General features: G+C 35.8%; 1 protein-coding gene across 1 annotated transcript in view; it reads right to left on the bottom strand.

Annotated features, from left to right (window-relative positions):
- Positions 1 to 2,659: 2,659 nt before the first annotated feature.
- BEND6 (BEN domain containing 6) overlaps positions 2,660 to 16,521 on the bottom strand; it is a 33,471-nt gene continuing 19,609 nt past the window's right edge. The window contains exons 5-7 of the mRNA XM_074190002.1: positions 6,266 to 6,483; positions 5,054 to 5,246; positions 2,660 to 2,802 (exon numbers count right to left, since the gene is read on the bottom strand). Coding sequence (XP_074046103.1) covers positions 2,660 to 2,802; positions 5,054 to 5,246; positions 6,266 to 6,483 — 554 coding nt within the window. The remainder of the gene's footprint in view (positions 2,803 to 5,053; positions 5,247 to 6,265; positions 6,484 to 16,521) is intronic.

Below are 16,521 nucleotides of genomic sequence, written 5' to 3'. Positions count from 1 at the left end.
AAGACCTAGGAGCAAACCACCCTGTAAAAAGAGGGTGAGTTGGATTGTAAAATCTTTACAGCTTTAGATCACTGATCATTTTATAGTCCAATTATATGCAGATTTATTCTATGCAGATATATAGAAATTTCTAGTTGTCTTAGGAAATATTTTAAAAAATGAAAAAAAAACCCCAACACTCTAATCTTTTTTAAAAAAAGCAAATTAATAGCCAGTGGTATAATAGCAGGGTCACAGTCAAATGAGAATTTAGAGGGGGAAACCCGGTAGATTTTTCATTAGCATTATATCAATCTACTGATATCAATCAGGTTTTTCATGGAAATTGCTCTGTTAATGAATGCTCAGATTTGTCATATGCTTATCAGGAGCAACTAATAATAAGGTAGCCTTTTTATATCCCTTACTATGTGCTAGACACTGTGTTAAGCACTTTATAAATTCTCTCATTTGATCCTCACAGTGGGTGGTATTATTCTCATTTTCAGAATTAGGAAATTGAGGCAGAGTTTAAGTGACTTGCCCAGGGTCAGATAGCTGGTAAAAATCTGAGGCCATATTTGAACTTAGGTCTTTCTGATTCCAGATCCACTATACCACCTAGCTGTCCATGCATCTTAAAAAAAAAAAAATTTAGAATGTTTTTTATTTCATTTTCCCAATTATATGCAAATATAGCTTTCAACAGGCATCTTTTTGTAAGCTTTTTTGAGTTCTATATTTTTGTACTGCCCTCCATGCCCTCCCCCCCTCTTCATGACAGTGAGTAATCTGATATAGGTTATGCATGAATAATCAGTTTAACATATTTCCACTAATATTTAATACATTAGTCATGTTGTGAAAAAAGAATCAGAAAAAAAGGGGGGTAAGCCAGGAGAAAGGAAAAAAGCATAAAAAAAAGTTTTAAAAAGTGAACATAGTATACTTTGGTCTGCATTCAGACTCCATAGTTTTCTCTGGATGTGGATGGCATTTTCCATCACAAGTCTTTTAAATTATCCTCAATCACTGAACTGTTGAAAGAAGCTGAGTCCATGATAAATTTATCATATGATTCCTTGCAATTCTTCCACTGTGGGCACACACCCCTTACCTTCAACTTTAGAGCCCACAACTTTTTCTACAATTAGCAAGTTTCTGCAATTGCCAGGGTGGGGGTGATGAATCAAAAAGTGTGAGAATTTCCGCTGTTAAAAACTCAGAAAATCTTAGCAATGAACCTGCAAGCCTATGGCATTTCTGGGCACAGAGCAGAAAGGGGTGAATACATGTACACATACATATTTATACACAAAAAGACAGAGGCAGAAAAGCAGAGAGACATAGAGAGACAGGAAGACTGAACTGCATGGAACAGCTATAAGTATAGATCAAAGACCAGGGATTAAGGATTTGGCACAATTAGAACTCTAAGCTTGTCAGCTGTTCTTCTGAGGGGGAGGGTTCTAGCCATACCCTCTCATTAGCTCATTGAACCAAAGCAGCAATTGTAGGTATCTGTGAATTATAATATTATACATATGTGTATTTGCATATATATATATATGTATATATATATATACATATATATATATATGAACAGACATATATGTAAAGGATTAAAAGGGTGGGAATATTTCTTTATAGTAATATAGAATTAGGGGTGGCTAGGTGGCGTAGTGGATAAAGCACCTGCCTTGGAGTCAGGAGTACCTGGGTTCAAATCCGGTCTCAGACACTTAATAATTACCTAGCTGTGTGGCCTTGGGCAAGCCACTTAACCCCATTTGCCTTCCAAAAAAAAAAACCTTAAAAAAAAATATAGAATTAATTTAGTAGTTTATAGTAAATATTGCATACATACTTTGTCCATACATAGGATATATACATATAGATATATAGGCTATATATCCTATGAATGCATAGGGGAAGTTATTTTTATAGATTGCTGATTTTATATATGCAAATATATTTATTTATTTTGTGGTTATTTGTTTTTTCTTTTTCCTTCTTTATTTCCAATTACATGCAAAGATAGTTTTCAACATTCATTTTTTGTAAAATTTTGAGTTCCATGATTTTCTTTCTCCCTCCCTTTTCTCTCCCTTTTCCTTGACAATGAGGAACCTGATATAGGTTTATATAGATATATTAATAGAGGGTTTCTGACCCAAACCACATGCAATTCCTGCTGGGTTCATTGAACTGAATAGGAAGATGTGACTCACACATCAGATCAAAAAGACTTCTGGAAAGAGGAGCCCTTGGCATCAAAAATTGTTCTTCTCTGACCTCTAATCCAGTTTTGGATTTCTTGGCTGTTAACCTGATATTAAATCTATGAACCCCGATTTAACCTAAGATCTTCTCTGAGATATGTTTGCTGCTTTATCATTGAACTGCCATAACCTGTGAAGTTAGTCTCCATTACTATTGTAGAATCCTTAGTTGATTTTTGACTGTTCTGACCCATGGCTTCATTCTGTTAAATCTCCTTTTGCCTCTGTTTCTCTGGTATTATCCTGAGACTCCCTTTTCCCAGATTCCCTTGCTTTCCCATTCCTCAATGTATTCCAAAGAAAATTCTATCCAGAAGAATATTCAGGTTCCTTTCCTTTCTGGTTCTAATTCTAGACACAGCAAGGTAGGACAGAGTAATGCCATACATTTAGAAGACTTACCAAAAGGCATGCTTCCTAAAAAAATGGGTATTAAGATCTTGGCTTAAAATTGGCTTCTTAGTACAGTTATTTAACTTTTGACCCATCATTCTCCTAATTAAAGCATCATCTGTATTGGGAAATAACTGTTTTGTGACCCCTATAAAATTAAAAACAAAAAAGAAAGCATTTATAAGGTATCTTGAGCAACATAAATGAGTCATACTAACAATAATGCATATTTATACAGTTCTATTTTAATAAAGCATATCATATATATTGTTTTACTTGATCCTTACTTCTTAGGGAGGTTGTTAGTACAGGAATTATTTTCCCTATTTTACAGATAAAAAAAATTGAATCTAGTTATATAGCTATTAACTGATACAGAAAGACATTCTTCCAGATATTCTTCCTTAAAAAGTCTACTATACACATTAGAGAAAAAAAAAACACTTTCCTTATTTTAAATTATCCCATCTCTCTAATGCTAAAGACCAACCCCTCCCCCCCAAGAGTTTAGCATAATCATTTAAGACAATGAAAAAAAATGATAGGTTTTACAAAAATACATGACTCACTAGTTATAAAACTAATGGCTATAAATCTACTTGCCTAAAAGATGAGGTTGTTTTTGTACCTGTTTCTAGCATGTGCCAGTCACTGTTTATCAATCAGCTGGAAGGGAGGAAGAGTATACCTTCTTAAGTGTGTTCAGTCAATAAAACAACAAATAAAATGCTGATTTGTAGCTTTTGCTGATTTCTGAAGTATATATACTTAGCCTCAAAATTTAACAATCATACTCAGGAGCAGTTAAAAAGTGACTCTAGCACAGTCCTGACTATTTTTAATACCTGATAAAACAACTGATCCTGATTTATAATTCTCCCAATTTAAAACCCATTTGCTAGTGAAATATATGCAACATGTGAGGAAAAGAATTCCCAAACTGATTATATCTTTGTATTATAACCCCTTATATTTATATTGACATATTTATATCTGAAGTAATTCCAAGTCCTTAAATGAATTCTTTGTAGATGAGGGAGTAATACTTTTTCAAAAAAATTTTTAAATGGCTAATTAATCTTTTTCTGGACTCTATTAAAGATTAAAAAAATTGAAAAATAATTATGACAAACAATAAAATGGCACACCAAACTTTTTATTTCACATTTTGAATAATTTAAGCTTTCAAGAATTTCAAATAGTGGCACTTCTGGTTAATAGAGTGGCATTTAAATTCCCAGGGAAGACCAGGTCTACCACATGCACTTCAGCAAAAATCATCACCAAATTGGAAAAAGATCAAGAAATACTTAGAAGAACTATAGTAAATGCCATAATATAGTCCAGAACTAGATAGAAAGACACCTATGGGGTCATGTATCATTTTGACCACTTTACCCTAAGGTAACTGAAAGTATTTGGGCCTTTGATCTAGATGGTTTGAAAGGGCATTGAAACCTGTAGAAGTCTGTTTGGGCAGTCAGGGAAGTCCTGGAATGGGGGTTAGACAATCACAGCACTTTGACTCTTTTGATTGTAGATTGAGTCAGGAGCCAGTAATTCTTTTTTTTTTTTTTTGTATTCTGTTGTTATAAAATAATGCTTCCGGGACATATTGCTATATATTTTTTTTTTAGGTTTTTGCAAAGCAATGGGGTTAAGTGACTTGCCCAAGGCCACACAGCTAGGTAATTATTAAGTGTCTGAGGCCAGATTTGAACCCAGGTACTCCTGACTCCAGGGCCAGTGCTTTATCCACTGTGCCACCTAGCCACCAGCCAGTAATTCTTTTTTTGGGACAGGAGAGCTGGAAGTCAGCAGAAATGTGACCTGAGATGCTCAAAAGCTTAGACTTTGGGACTTGAAACATGTTAACCCTTTGAGCAGACACATCAGTAGAAGATAAAATAGTAGAAGCAGCCCAGGTCATTGAGGACAAAACAAATAAGACCCAATCATTCCATCTAAGAGTGTGGGAAAGGGTGGATCCTGGCTTGACACAAAAACCCAAATTAGTAACTAAGGCTTGAGATATGAGTAAACAGAAGACAACAAACTCTATGAAGAAATATAATGGATAAAGAAACACTCAGGAGACAAACATAGAACTGAACAACTCCTTAACTATACACAAAGACTCAGAATAAAAAAAAATGACAACCTTAAGTACTACAAGAGTTCCTAGAAGAAATGAAACAACTGATAAAAATGAAATTATAAGTGAAATAAAATTTCTAGAACAAAGAACTTTTTAAAAAATATAATAAAAAGTAACAATACATTTTATATTTAAAGACTACAAAAAATTAAGTAATCAGATCATAATTACAAAATTAGATCATAATTTCTAAAATATTACATTAAGTTTTAATGTAGGAATAGTGAAAGCTTATTGTCACCTATGATTTCCTGGACTTCATTTTGATTCATAGCTGGCTTTGCTGCTTTCTCCTTAGAAGAAGATGATTTTGCCCCTGTTAAGCTATGTGTTGCCATATATTCATTGGTATAAAGTGCTTGCATTAAATCATTTATAAACTTCTGAGGCTTGCTCTTATTGCAAAGGGCAATCTGCCATTTTTCAATCTTGAACTGAAAAATAAAACAATTTATAGATATTAATAATTAATGAAATTCAGTAAAAATAATCACTTCCTTTTGATTGAATCTTTATTTTTTCTTAATTATGCTTAATTTTTTTCTCCTTGAGTACAGGAAAAAAACTGTACTTTTGATTTCATGGGAAGAGATTCCTAGTATGGAAAATTTCTCCACCAATTAAGATAAGTGATTCTGTGATAATTTTGGGTTTGTGAGAGGAACTGACAAGTTCTCTCTTAGCTAAGAGACACATGATCATAGAGTTAGCATATGTCAGGAAACAGAACTCCAAGCTCTTCTGGACCCCAAGGCTATCTCTCTATCCACAATTCCAATTGTCAATATTTGTACTGTATGAAAATAGCAGCATCCCTTTATTTTATTTTTTTACATTTTTTCTTTTTTTTTTTCCATTACATGTATAGTTTTAAACATTCATTTTTGTAAGATTTTTGAATTCTACCTTTTCTCCCTCCTTTTATTCCCCCTCCCTTTGACAATGAGTGATATCCAAATGTTACACATATTTCCATGTTAATTATGTAACATCCCTTTTTAAAGTGTTACATTTGACAGAACAAGGACTGAAAATTTACTTTGGTATAAAGAATTTCCAGATGAAGAAACTCCCTTTATCCATTCAGGTCTCAGGCACCTCCTTTGTTTCTTACAGTCTAAGGGAGCCATCTAGTACACTTAAAGGGTATCTGGGTTCACACAACCAGTATGTGTCAAAGGCAAGATCTGAATACAGGTCTTCATGACTTCAAAGGTAACTCTAGAGCTACTCCTTCATGCTACCTCTCTTCCTATATGTAACATTTATGAATTTATAAAAATAGGAGAAAGTTGAGGTAGTTATAGAGGTTCATAATCTTAATCAAATGGTTAAATGTCAACTTGTCATTTGAATTATAAAGAAATACTCTTTAATGGCTTAATGAATAGCTATTCATTAATTTTTACACTTTACCATCCCAGCTATTGACTGTTCATATGATTTAACTAACCTCTTTGTCAGTGGGATGCTCTCCCTCTTCCACTTTCGAGGAGAGAGGTGAACTGGAATTACTACCCAATGTAGAAAAAGAATGTGGTATAGAATTTCCTGCAGCCTTCCAGATGCCTTGGGAATGAAGGTTGGATGCAGAAGGGGCTCCTCCCCTTTTAAGCAGTGCTTCTGCCATGCCCACCAGCTCTTCAAAGTGGGTTACTGCCTGGGGCAACACTAAAACCAGAGAGAAGCACAGATGGTGTGGAACCTCATTTGGATTCATAACTGTTTCCATTTTATTTATGAATTTTTAAATAAGGGAAGGAAATGAATATTTATTAACCACCTACTATATGTCAGATACTGTACTTTACAATCATTACCCCATTTGATTCTGCTAATAACACTTTACAATCTTTATCTCACTTGATTCTCCTAATAACCACACAATTTTGATCCCAATTTTACAGTCAAGAAAACTGAGGTAGACAAGAGTGAAGTGACTTGTCCAAGATCACACAGCTAGGAGTTATCTGAAGCTAGATTGGAATTTAGGCCTTCCTTATTGCAGACCCATCTACCTTATCTGCCATACAATCAAGTTTCTTGCTTTTCATAAGGAATAGGGACTGAAGCTGTGATCTCATTGGTTCAGGAAGCTCCAGGTAAGATATAGATTACTATATAGCTCTTAAACAGATCCATGTTGTACTTTTCTCTTTTTTGGGGTAACAGAAAAATCCAGGATTCTATAAGTATTTGTGGTAGCTCAAAATAGAGTGATCCTGAACCAACATCTAGCTCACTTTTCCCACCACATTAATCAATCCATGAATGTTTCTTAAGTACCTACTAAAAGTCAATTAATTAATAAGCATTTATTAAGTGTGATGACGGGTGGCTTCCTTAATGTTACCTGTTAGGCCAAAATTAGCACTATTTATAGAGAATCAATTCATACTTTGTTACATTTCACCATCAGAGTGCACAGTCATCTGCAAACAAAAAATGATGCATCAATACTCCTTCACTTTAGCCTTGACTTAGTGCCTTTTCATAAATAATTTACCATCAGTAAAGCTGACTTTGACGCCAAGATACTGGACAGTATACTTCCCATAGATCATGAGATTGATATATACATTGCCCGAGCCTGACAGTTTTTGGGAGACTCTAAAGAAAAGTATGGGGAAGAAGAGGAATTAGACTGTCTACCAAACTGAAAGTCTACAGAGGCATTATGCTGACTTATTTATTTTATGCCTATGAAACATGGACAGTATACCAACTCCATGCCAGGAAACCGAGTTGCTTCTATTTGAATTGTCTTAGGAAGATTCTGAAAATTGCCTGGCAAGATGAGTATAGGACCCTGAAGTCCTTCCTTGAGCTAAACTCCTAAGTATTCAACCTCTGCTGCAGAGAGCACAACTTTGATGAGCTGGCCTTGTTGGCTGAAGGTCAAATGTATGTTTGCCTAAAATACTATTTGACAGGGAATTAGGGAATTCATGCAAGTCAAGTGCTTACATGGAGGTCAGAAGAAGCAATACAAGGATATGATATGCACAAGATCTTTCTGAAGAACTTTGAAATTGATTTTGGGATATGGGACCCATTGACAAAAAGGATTGATTAGCATGGCATACCAACATCTAAGAAGTCACTTGCTCTATGAATGAAGCAGAATTGTAATAGTTCAGTAGAAAATTAAATACATCTTCACTCCAGATGTTCAGAGGTACTATTTATGTCCAACCTGTTGTAGAGTATTCTGAGCTCATATTGATCTGATAAACCACAGTTAGACATACTGTACCTTGAGTCTAACAGAGTCATTTTTAAAGATCAAAGGACAACCACCACCATCACCACCATTAAGTGTGAAGTGATAAGGATCTCCACCTTGGGATACCATTCTTTTAGTTCTCCTACCTATCAAAATAAGTATCTATTATGTTCCCTTCCTGGATCATTGCCTTATAATGGTGAAGGGCCTTATTTAGCTCATTGAGCTATAATGAACTTGGACAGACTTTAGGAGAAAGTGGAGGACAGAAAGGCCTGTTGTACTTCATAGTCCATGAGATCTCAAAGAGTTGAACACCAGTGAAATAAGCAATGATAAAATGTACCAGGCACTGTGTTAAACCTGAGAATACAAAGAAAAGTTAGAGTCTCTGTTCTTATAAGGATCTTATGATCTTATAATCTAATGGTGGAGACAACATGCAAACCAAAATATACAAACTACATATATTCAAGAGAAATTGGGGATGATCCTGGAAATAATAGTCATTGGTGTGGATTCAATAGGAGAGGTGTGGTGACCAAATTTTTAACATAATGAGATCAATATTAAAGCTGAGTGAATAGAAGGTGGAATGGAGTGGGGAAATACTTGAAGCAAGAACTATGAGGGGTGGCTAGGTGGCATAGTCAATAAAGCACCAGCCTTGGAGTCAGGAGTACCTGGGTTCAAATCTGATCTCAGACACTTAATAATTACCTAGCTATGTGACCTTGGACAAGCCACTTAACCCCACTTGCCTTGCAAAAACCTAAAAAAAAAAAACTAACTATGAGGCTATTGTAGATATCTAGGTATGAGGTGATGAGGGCCTAGACCAGAGTGATAGTAGTGTCAGAGGAGAGGAGTATATACATATAAGATATATATATATATATACACATATGTATATATATATAAATATATATATTTCAGAGATATTGTGAAGGAAGAAATAAAAAGATTTGTCAGTTGATTAGATATGGGGGATGAAAGAGAGTAAGGTATGAGGAAGGATGCAGTTGAAAGGAAACATTGTTTGGGCTTTTGTCCTGATTTATAATGCAAAATTCAGGATAAAGAGAACTAAAAAGAGTTTATTATAAGTAAATCAAAACAGCAACAAATTGATGAAATGATTAGCTTTTATGGGTAACTTTCCTAATGAGATAAAGACAATTCAAAACAAGTCCAAATTCAAATAAGAAGTTGGGACTTTTCATCTCAGTTTCTCCCCAAGGTAGCAAATACTTAATAAGGCAAAGAGCAGGAGATGAATGATGTCCTTTCCTCCAAATGAATATTCCCCAATAATGATTGACTAGCAGGGCTGGGAACAATAATTCACTGACTAACCATAACTTTGAACAGTGCTCAAGTTGTGAGTCTGAGTTACTAGGAGAATTGTGGTACCCTCTACAGTAGTAGAGAAGTTAGGAAGAGGGGAAGGTTTTAGGAAAAAGGTAATGAGCTCAATTTTGGATGTGTTAGTTTAAGATATCTATGAGACATTCAGAATGAAATATCCAAAAGGCAGGTGGAAATTTGAGAATAGAGACCAGGAAGGTGGTTAGGGCTGGACAAATAAATCTAAGAATCATCTATATAGAGACAATTATTGAAACTACAAGAACTGATAAGATGATAAAGTGAAATAATATAGAGGAAGAAGACTTATATTTTGATATTGTGAACATGAGCTCTGTAATGACTATACTGTACATTAAAACTTCTGGAGTCCTTTTTCCAGACACTTATGTTGAGTCCCAATTGTGGACTCCTTCAGTCTTCCCCAGGTCAGGGTTGGAGGGGCAGGAGACAAGGATTACAAAGGAAACAAGTACTCCATCAAGATCCCCACATGTTCATTTATTCATCAAAACAACAGTGCCTAGATACCTTTTCAGTCTCAATCCACTCCCATTCCTGTGGCATTTAGTAAGATAAGATTCTGGTGTTCAAGGACACCAGGTGAAGATAATTCACAATACTCCCATACACAATGGTTTCCAACAAGAACTTCCCTTCTTTACAGTGGAGCAGGACAATGGTCAATGAGAGCAAGGCAACTGACCAAATTAGAAGGATTTCTATGACTCAAAACTGCTTAAAATACCAGTGATTCTTTGTAAAGATGACCCAAAGGTGGCCTTGAGTAGCAGTAGCTGCAGACTGGGGATTTTCCAAACACCTTACTTACAGGCTTATTGTATCTAAAGATATCTTCTCTCTTAAATCCTCAAACCCTCCAAAAACATCTAGAAACTATATTATTTTAAACCTTTTCTCTTTGAGCAGATGAGAATTCTCTCCTCTTCTCCTTTGTAGGATCTTCTCTTCTTGACAAGTCTTTTCTCAGATAATAAGTACATTTAACTGGTATATATTGGATGCTGCTTCATTTCAGGTACTTTTATGGATCTGGGAAACATTTGTTAATAGTATACTATTGAAAAAAGAGATTACCAAGTAAAATAATATAGAATAGTTTGGTGAAGAAAGAGACTCCTCACTGGGGAACATTGTAGTTTAATGATACCATTAAATCTGTATGTAGTCAGGAAAAGGGACTGAAAAAGAATAGTCAAAAGGTAAGACAAATAGTGCCTTAGGAGAGAATATCAAGAAGGTGATAGTACCAAAGGTCAAGAAGGAGGGGACCTGGGGCAGCTAGGTGGTGCAGTGAATAAAGCACTGGCCCTGGAGTCAGGAGTACCTGGGTTCAAATCCGGTCTTATACACCTAATAATTAATAATGTGTGTGTATATATATATATATAAAATTTTTAAATGTATTGTTAAATATTTCCCAATTACATTTTAATCTAGTTTGGGTTGCCCTCAGGAGTGTTTTGGGCCTCATGCAGCCAGATATTCCTGGATTAAATGACCTCTTGAGTTCCTTTAAACCCAGGATCAATTACCCATTGCAAATTAGTATTAGGTAGACAGATTTCTATATCTGTATCTATTTCTATATCTATATCTCTCTCTATCTCTCTCTATATCTATATATCTATATGTATATCTATATGGATCTATGATCTATGATCCTAAGTGACTTCCTTCTTTCTTAAATCTTGTATATGATGCCTTGTCTAAGCTTTGTTTTCTTTGAAGCATACATTCCATATTGGAATGTCATCTTCCTCAGGTAGACTTCAAGCTCAGTAAAGAGAGGGCTCATAAGTCTTATTTAAAGTTTTCATTGACTGAGCAAATCATAGAGTTTTGTTCACAGTAAGAATTTAATAATTGTTGTATTAAATTGAATTCAATCAATCAAATTTTTATTAAGCATTTACTAATGCCAAGCACTATGCTAAGAGTATCCATCATCCTTGGGTATTCAGACTGAGTTTTGGATGACTTGAAATGCCATCCCCCCAGTTCCCCTCCTTCTCTCATCCCCCACCCCCACCCCCCTTTGGTCTGATAATCTGAAGATCTCAAATGTAGTTTGACCTTGTTTTCAAAAGGAAAGAAATTGCAATATCAACAAAAACATCTTCTTTTGAGTATAACAGTCCAGTCTTCCTCCTGTGACCTTGCTCATTAGACTAAGGGAGTTAAACACCTCCCAGCTCCCTTAGTTCCAGTTAATAGTCCTGCCTTTTAAATGCAGTTGTTTCTTAGCAACCTGCTCCTTGCCAGATATTTTTTGGGGGCAGGGAAATTGTCTCTAGCCACAGAACTCCTCAGAATTTGATAAACGGTTTAGAACAAAGCTTTTGATATCAGAAAATATAACCCAAGCAGGTTTCAAAACAAAGATTCTATCTTTAATGTCTTCTCTCACCCTGCCCCCTACCTGCCCAATCTTTTCTCTCCAAACATCCTGCTCTGCCTCCTTAGGAGGCAGGCTTGAGAGAGGTTTGCCACAGTCAGCACACATGAGTCTGATAGTTCTGAGCAGAATACAAATCCTCACCTGCCCCTGCCCTGGGCAAATACCTAAAATCAAATCTGCCTCTCTCATGAGAATATAAAATGAGTTACAGCATCACAGACACTCAAGATGTCTTAAATCTAGGAAAACTACCTCACTCCCCATCTACCTATTTAATAACTCTTTTACAAGGGTTAAGGTTGATTTGGTATGACCTATTCTTGATGAAGCTAATATTGGCATTTTGTGGTTACCATTTCTTTTTCTAGACATTCAATAACCATCCCTTTAATAATACATCTTGCTATCGATTGACTAAAATTATAGGTAGCTGAAATATAGATGAGTGGCCACCAAAGGAAGCCACAAAATTAAGGGCATACACTTAAAGGATAAAATTCAGTAGGGAAAACTTTTTGAAATATACAAAAAAACCCCAAGCTTTGGTAGAGGTGGAAAAAAAGAAGTGAGGAAGTGATTACTATTTGGTATTTTCAGGAAGAATCCTGTGCTGGATGTAATAAACTGGATGTTTTTTAATTGATCATCTCTATGCTGATGCCTCTCAAGACTATTTATCTTGTTGCAACTTCTCTATTGACCGACCACCAGTCTCAAATCTTATATTGTCTTTCAGACATTTCAAATGGATGGTCAGGAGATATTTTAAACTTAAAATGTTGGAAAGTTAACTTTCCCTTAAACCCTCCCCATCCCCAAACTTCTCTATTACTATTACCCTCCCACTTGCAATCTAAGTGTCATCCTTGACTCCTCACTATCTTTCATTCTTCCATTACCCTATACAATTTGTTGCCAAAGTCTGTTAATTTTTGTTTTACAACATCTCTAGAAAAAGCCCCCCTCCCCCCTTTTCACTTCTGATATTGCCACTTCGCTGATACAGGCCCTCATTAACTTCACTTGGACTATTACAGAATAAGCCTGCTGGTCAGTCGGCCTGTCGTCTCAAGTCTTTCTCCACTCTAATCCATTCAGCTTCCAATGTTATTTTCCTAAATCAAAGATTCTCCCCACTTCTTGCTCAATAAATTCCAGCAGCTATTATCTGCAGGATCAAATACAAAATCTTCTATTTGCCATTCAAAGTGCTTCATAAACTAACTAGACAAACACCTCACCTTTCTAATCTTCCTATACCTTATTTTTCACCACATATTCTTAAAAATTCTGTGATCGTGACCTCCTTACTGTTCCAGGAAATAGACTCTCCATCTCTTAGCTCTGGACATTTTCTCTGGTTGTCCCCTAGTTATCTCTGTCTACTGACTTACCTGATTTCCTTCAAGTCCCAGATACTCTAGTAAGCCCTTACCACCCTTCTTAATTCTAGTATTTTCCCTCTGTTATATCCTATTTCTCCTTTATATTTTGTTTGTACATGCTTGTTTGATATTTCTCCCCTTTACTTGTGAGTTCCTTAAGACAAGGGATTGTCTTTTGCTCTTTTATATATCCCCAGACAAACCTGTCGCAGTAAGAGCTTAATAAGTGCTTATTGGCTAGAAGACTTAACAGAACTTTTTCTTAGTCAAATTCTACGATCTCTTAGTATTTCTTTTTTAAAAAGTATCATTTTTTGATATCTGCACCCCCAATTTTCACTTAAATCTTCCTAAAGAAAGAAGTTAAATAAAATGAACAATTTTTCAAAATAGCTACAAATATTTACTTCCCAGTGAAAAGGGTACTGTGCTTCATTTTTGGGTGGCATGATGGTCCATTGAAATGAATTTGGTTTTGATGCCTTTTAGTGTTGTTTTTGTTTTACGTTACTGCTCTGGGTATCCCTGACTCAGCTCAGTTTCCTGATAGTTTAGGTTAGGAACAAAGTGAGAACAAATAGTGCATTCAAACCTTAATAAAAGGAGATTTACTGAGCCAGAGCAGGAGAAGGCTATTAATCAAGGACAGTTGTTGAGAACAAACACCTTAAGATGATTCAGCTGAACAAAATTCTTACTATGGAATTCAACAGTGGAATATCTTAGAGCTCTGTTAAATCCTGGTGGCTGTTTTGTACTTAGGCTAAGAAGAATTGATGTCAACTGTCTGAACTTTTAGTTTCCTGAGCTAACCAAGTCATAGGAATATTTGATATGTTAAATGCAATTTTACAAGTACAACCTGTATCAGAGTGTTTCTGACATGGGGAGGGAGGTGAAAAAAATGTGGAATCAAAAACTTGCAAAAGGATGAATGTTGAAAACTATCTTTGCAAGTAAGTGGAAAATAAATGAATGAATGAATGAATGAATGAACAAATAAGGGAAAAAGGAGGAATATTTCAATACCTTATATGGAAAAACTGTTCTAACTCTGAATGGAAAAGTAAAGTTTATTAATCTTCCCACAATCCATCTCTTCATGATCAGCTCCTTAAGTTTATTAAACTGTTAGTTCAATAAATATGTTGACTGCCTGACCTTCTACCATTTAAATTACTTTATTATTACTGTTACCAGTCAACAAAGACCTCTGATATTTAAGAGGCCTGATTAACAAAGCACAAAAGAAGAAAAATTAAAAACAAAAAACAAAGAAACATAAGAAAAACCAACAACAATGTAAGTTTCCAGAAGTAGAGACTACATCAGGAAGAGTGTCAAGAAGGACCACTTCTATATCTAAGCAATCAGGGCCATATGGTTAGTGATGCAAAAATCTTTGCAGTTCATAGTGGATCTCAGTGTAAAAAAGATAATTTAAGCAGAGAAAGCACCAGGAATATCAAGCTTAAAGCAAAGATGATACTTCCTGCCTAGTCACTGATTCGTATCATATGCCAGGAACAATTGCTCTGTGCCATCACCCTAATCTAATGCCAGGAGCTGCCCTTTCCTGGAAAATTCCACAGGGTAGGGTCAAATATAAAATCTTTGACCCAAGTTCCTTCCCAACAATATCACCCCTTGGCCCTCTATCTAGCCCCAACCTGGGAGGCGTTATACAAGAATTCTTGGGGGTTGTACTGGCAGCATTGTTGAAGTATCCATCAGTTTTACATTACAATAAGCAATGACCTATAGTGGGTCTGCCTCAAACCACTGAAAATGCCAGTGCCCACTCTTCTGTCACTGCTGCTGGGAACTGATCTGTTGCCTACTATCACTTAATCCTACATCTTTGCCCACTGATCCTAAGAGAAGCTAGGTGGAGGAAGGATAGTCCTGGAGTCATGAAGATGTGAGCTTAAGTCCAGTCTCAAGTCAGCTATGTGATTGGGCAAGTCACTTAACTTCTATCTTCAGTTTCTTCAACTATAAAAGCATCTACCTCCTAAAGTTTTTGTGAGGATGAAATGAAATTTTTGTAAAGAGCTTAGCTCTCCTGTGTGTGGGGAAATAGATGGAGCAACACAATAAACAAAAAAGCCAGGCATATATAAGCAATAGTTATTTCTGGTGCAATTGGTAAATGCTTCTGAAGTCAGAGCTCTACCCTTTTTAAGGACCCTTCATTGAGAGTTCCAAAGAGAATATTATAATTTGAAGTTTATAGTTCAAAGGTTAAACTGGAAACTTTTAAAAACTGATGCAGTCCTATGTTTGTCCCCAGTTAATTAAATGGAGTCCAAATGGCAAATTTTCCATATCCTCCATTCTAAAAATGTCCCTAGTCCCCTGAGAAGAATTTAGCATTGTTCTTTCAAGTACTTCCTCCATTGGCTTACATCAAAGAATTACCAAAAAATCTATGTGGCAAAATTGTGGTTGGTCTCTTAAATTCCAAATTTAAAACAAAATGAAAGTTTCCAAAATTTAAAATTCCGTAGTTCTCACTGTTGAATTCTCTTATACCACTCTTTAATGACTTGACTAGATCTGAATCAGGGCATGGAGAAATGACCATGTTGAACTTGAAGGTCATTCAGTAAATGGTCATGTTAAACTTGAAGGTCTTGCCCTTTGGGACATGAAAGAATAATGCATAGAATGTCTCCCATGCTCAATGAGAACTACCTTAGCCACTCCTTGGAGGGCCTCCCCTGAGATAGTATTGGAGAATACCTGTAGCCAGGTGCTAAACCATACCCCAAATATCACCTTTGTCCAGCCCCCTATGGGAAATGTATTTAAGGTCTTCTGAAGAGATCTCTTTTTTCCTTCTCTTTTCTTCTTTGCAGGATAGCCACTTGCCTGTTCTCTAAGCTAGAGCCACGTACTCCTGGCCCATGCCCCTGAAGAAATTTGGCCTCAGCTTCAAGTAGGCAGCCTCACTCAAGTCTAAGACCAGCCAGCTCTTATGGCTGTTTTCCTTTCTCTCTTTTCTTCAGGCATTCTCTTCTAGACCTTTGTTATTCAACATGTCCTCAAGCAATTTAATTTCTCTCCAGGAAAAAATTTAATCAGTGAACTTTTCAATCTTGTGAAATAAGAATCTTGAGCTTTTCTACCTCCTGGGCTAGTTGTGAGTTTTTCACTTCAGAACTCTCATCTTTAGACACCACCAATTTCCCATCAACAGATCCACTTAGTATTTATAGGATTGAAGGCTGCTGATTCAGCTGCCCTGGCATTTCCAAAAAACAATTCAAAATGGAATATTTTTCACAAATGTCTTTAAAAAGCAG

This window comes from Macrotis lagotis, chromosome 5 (genome assembly GCF_037893015.1).
Source record: "Macrotis lagotis isolate mMagLag1 chromosome 5, bilby.v1.9.chrom.fasta, whole genome shotgun sequence".
In the NCBI taxonomy this organism is placed as follows: Eukaryota; Metazoa; Chordata; class Mammalia; order Peramelemorphia; family Peramelidae; genus Macrotis; species Macrotis lagotis.
This window is presented reverse-complemented; position numbering and strand designations above follow the sequence as displayed.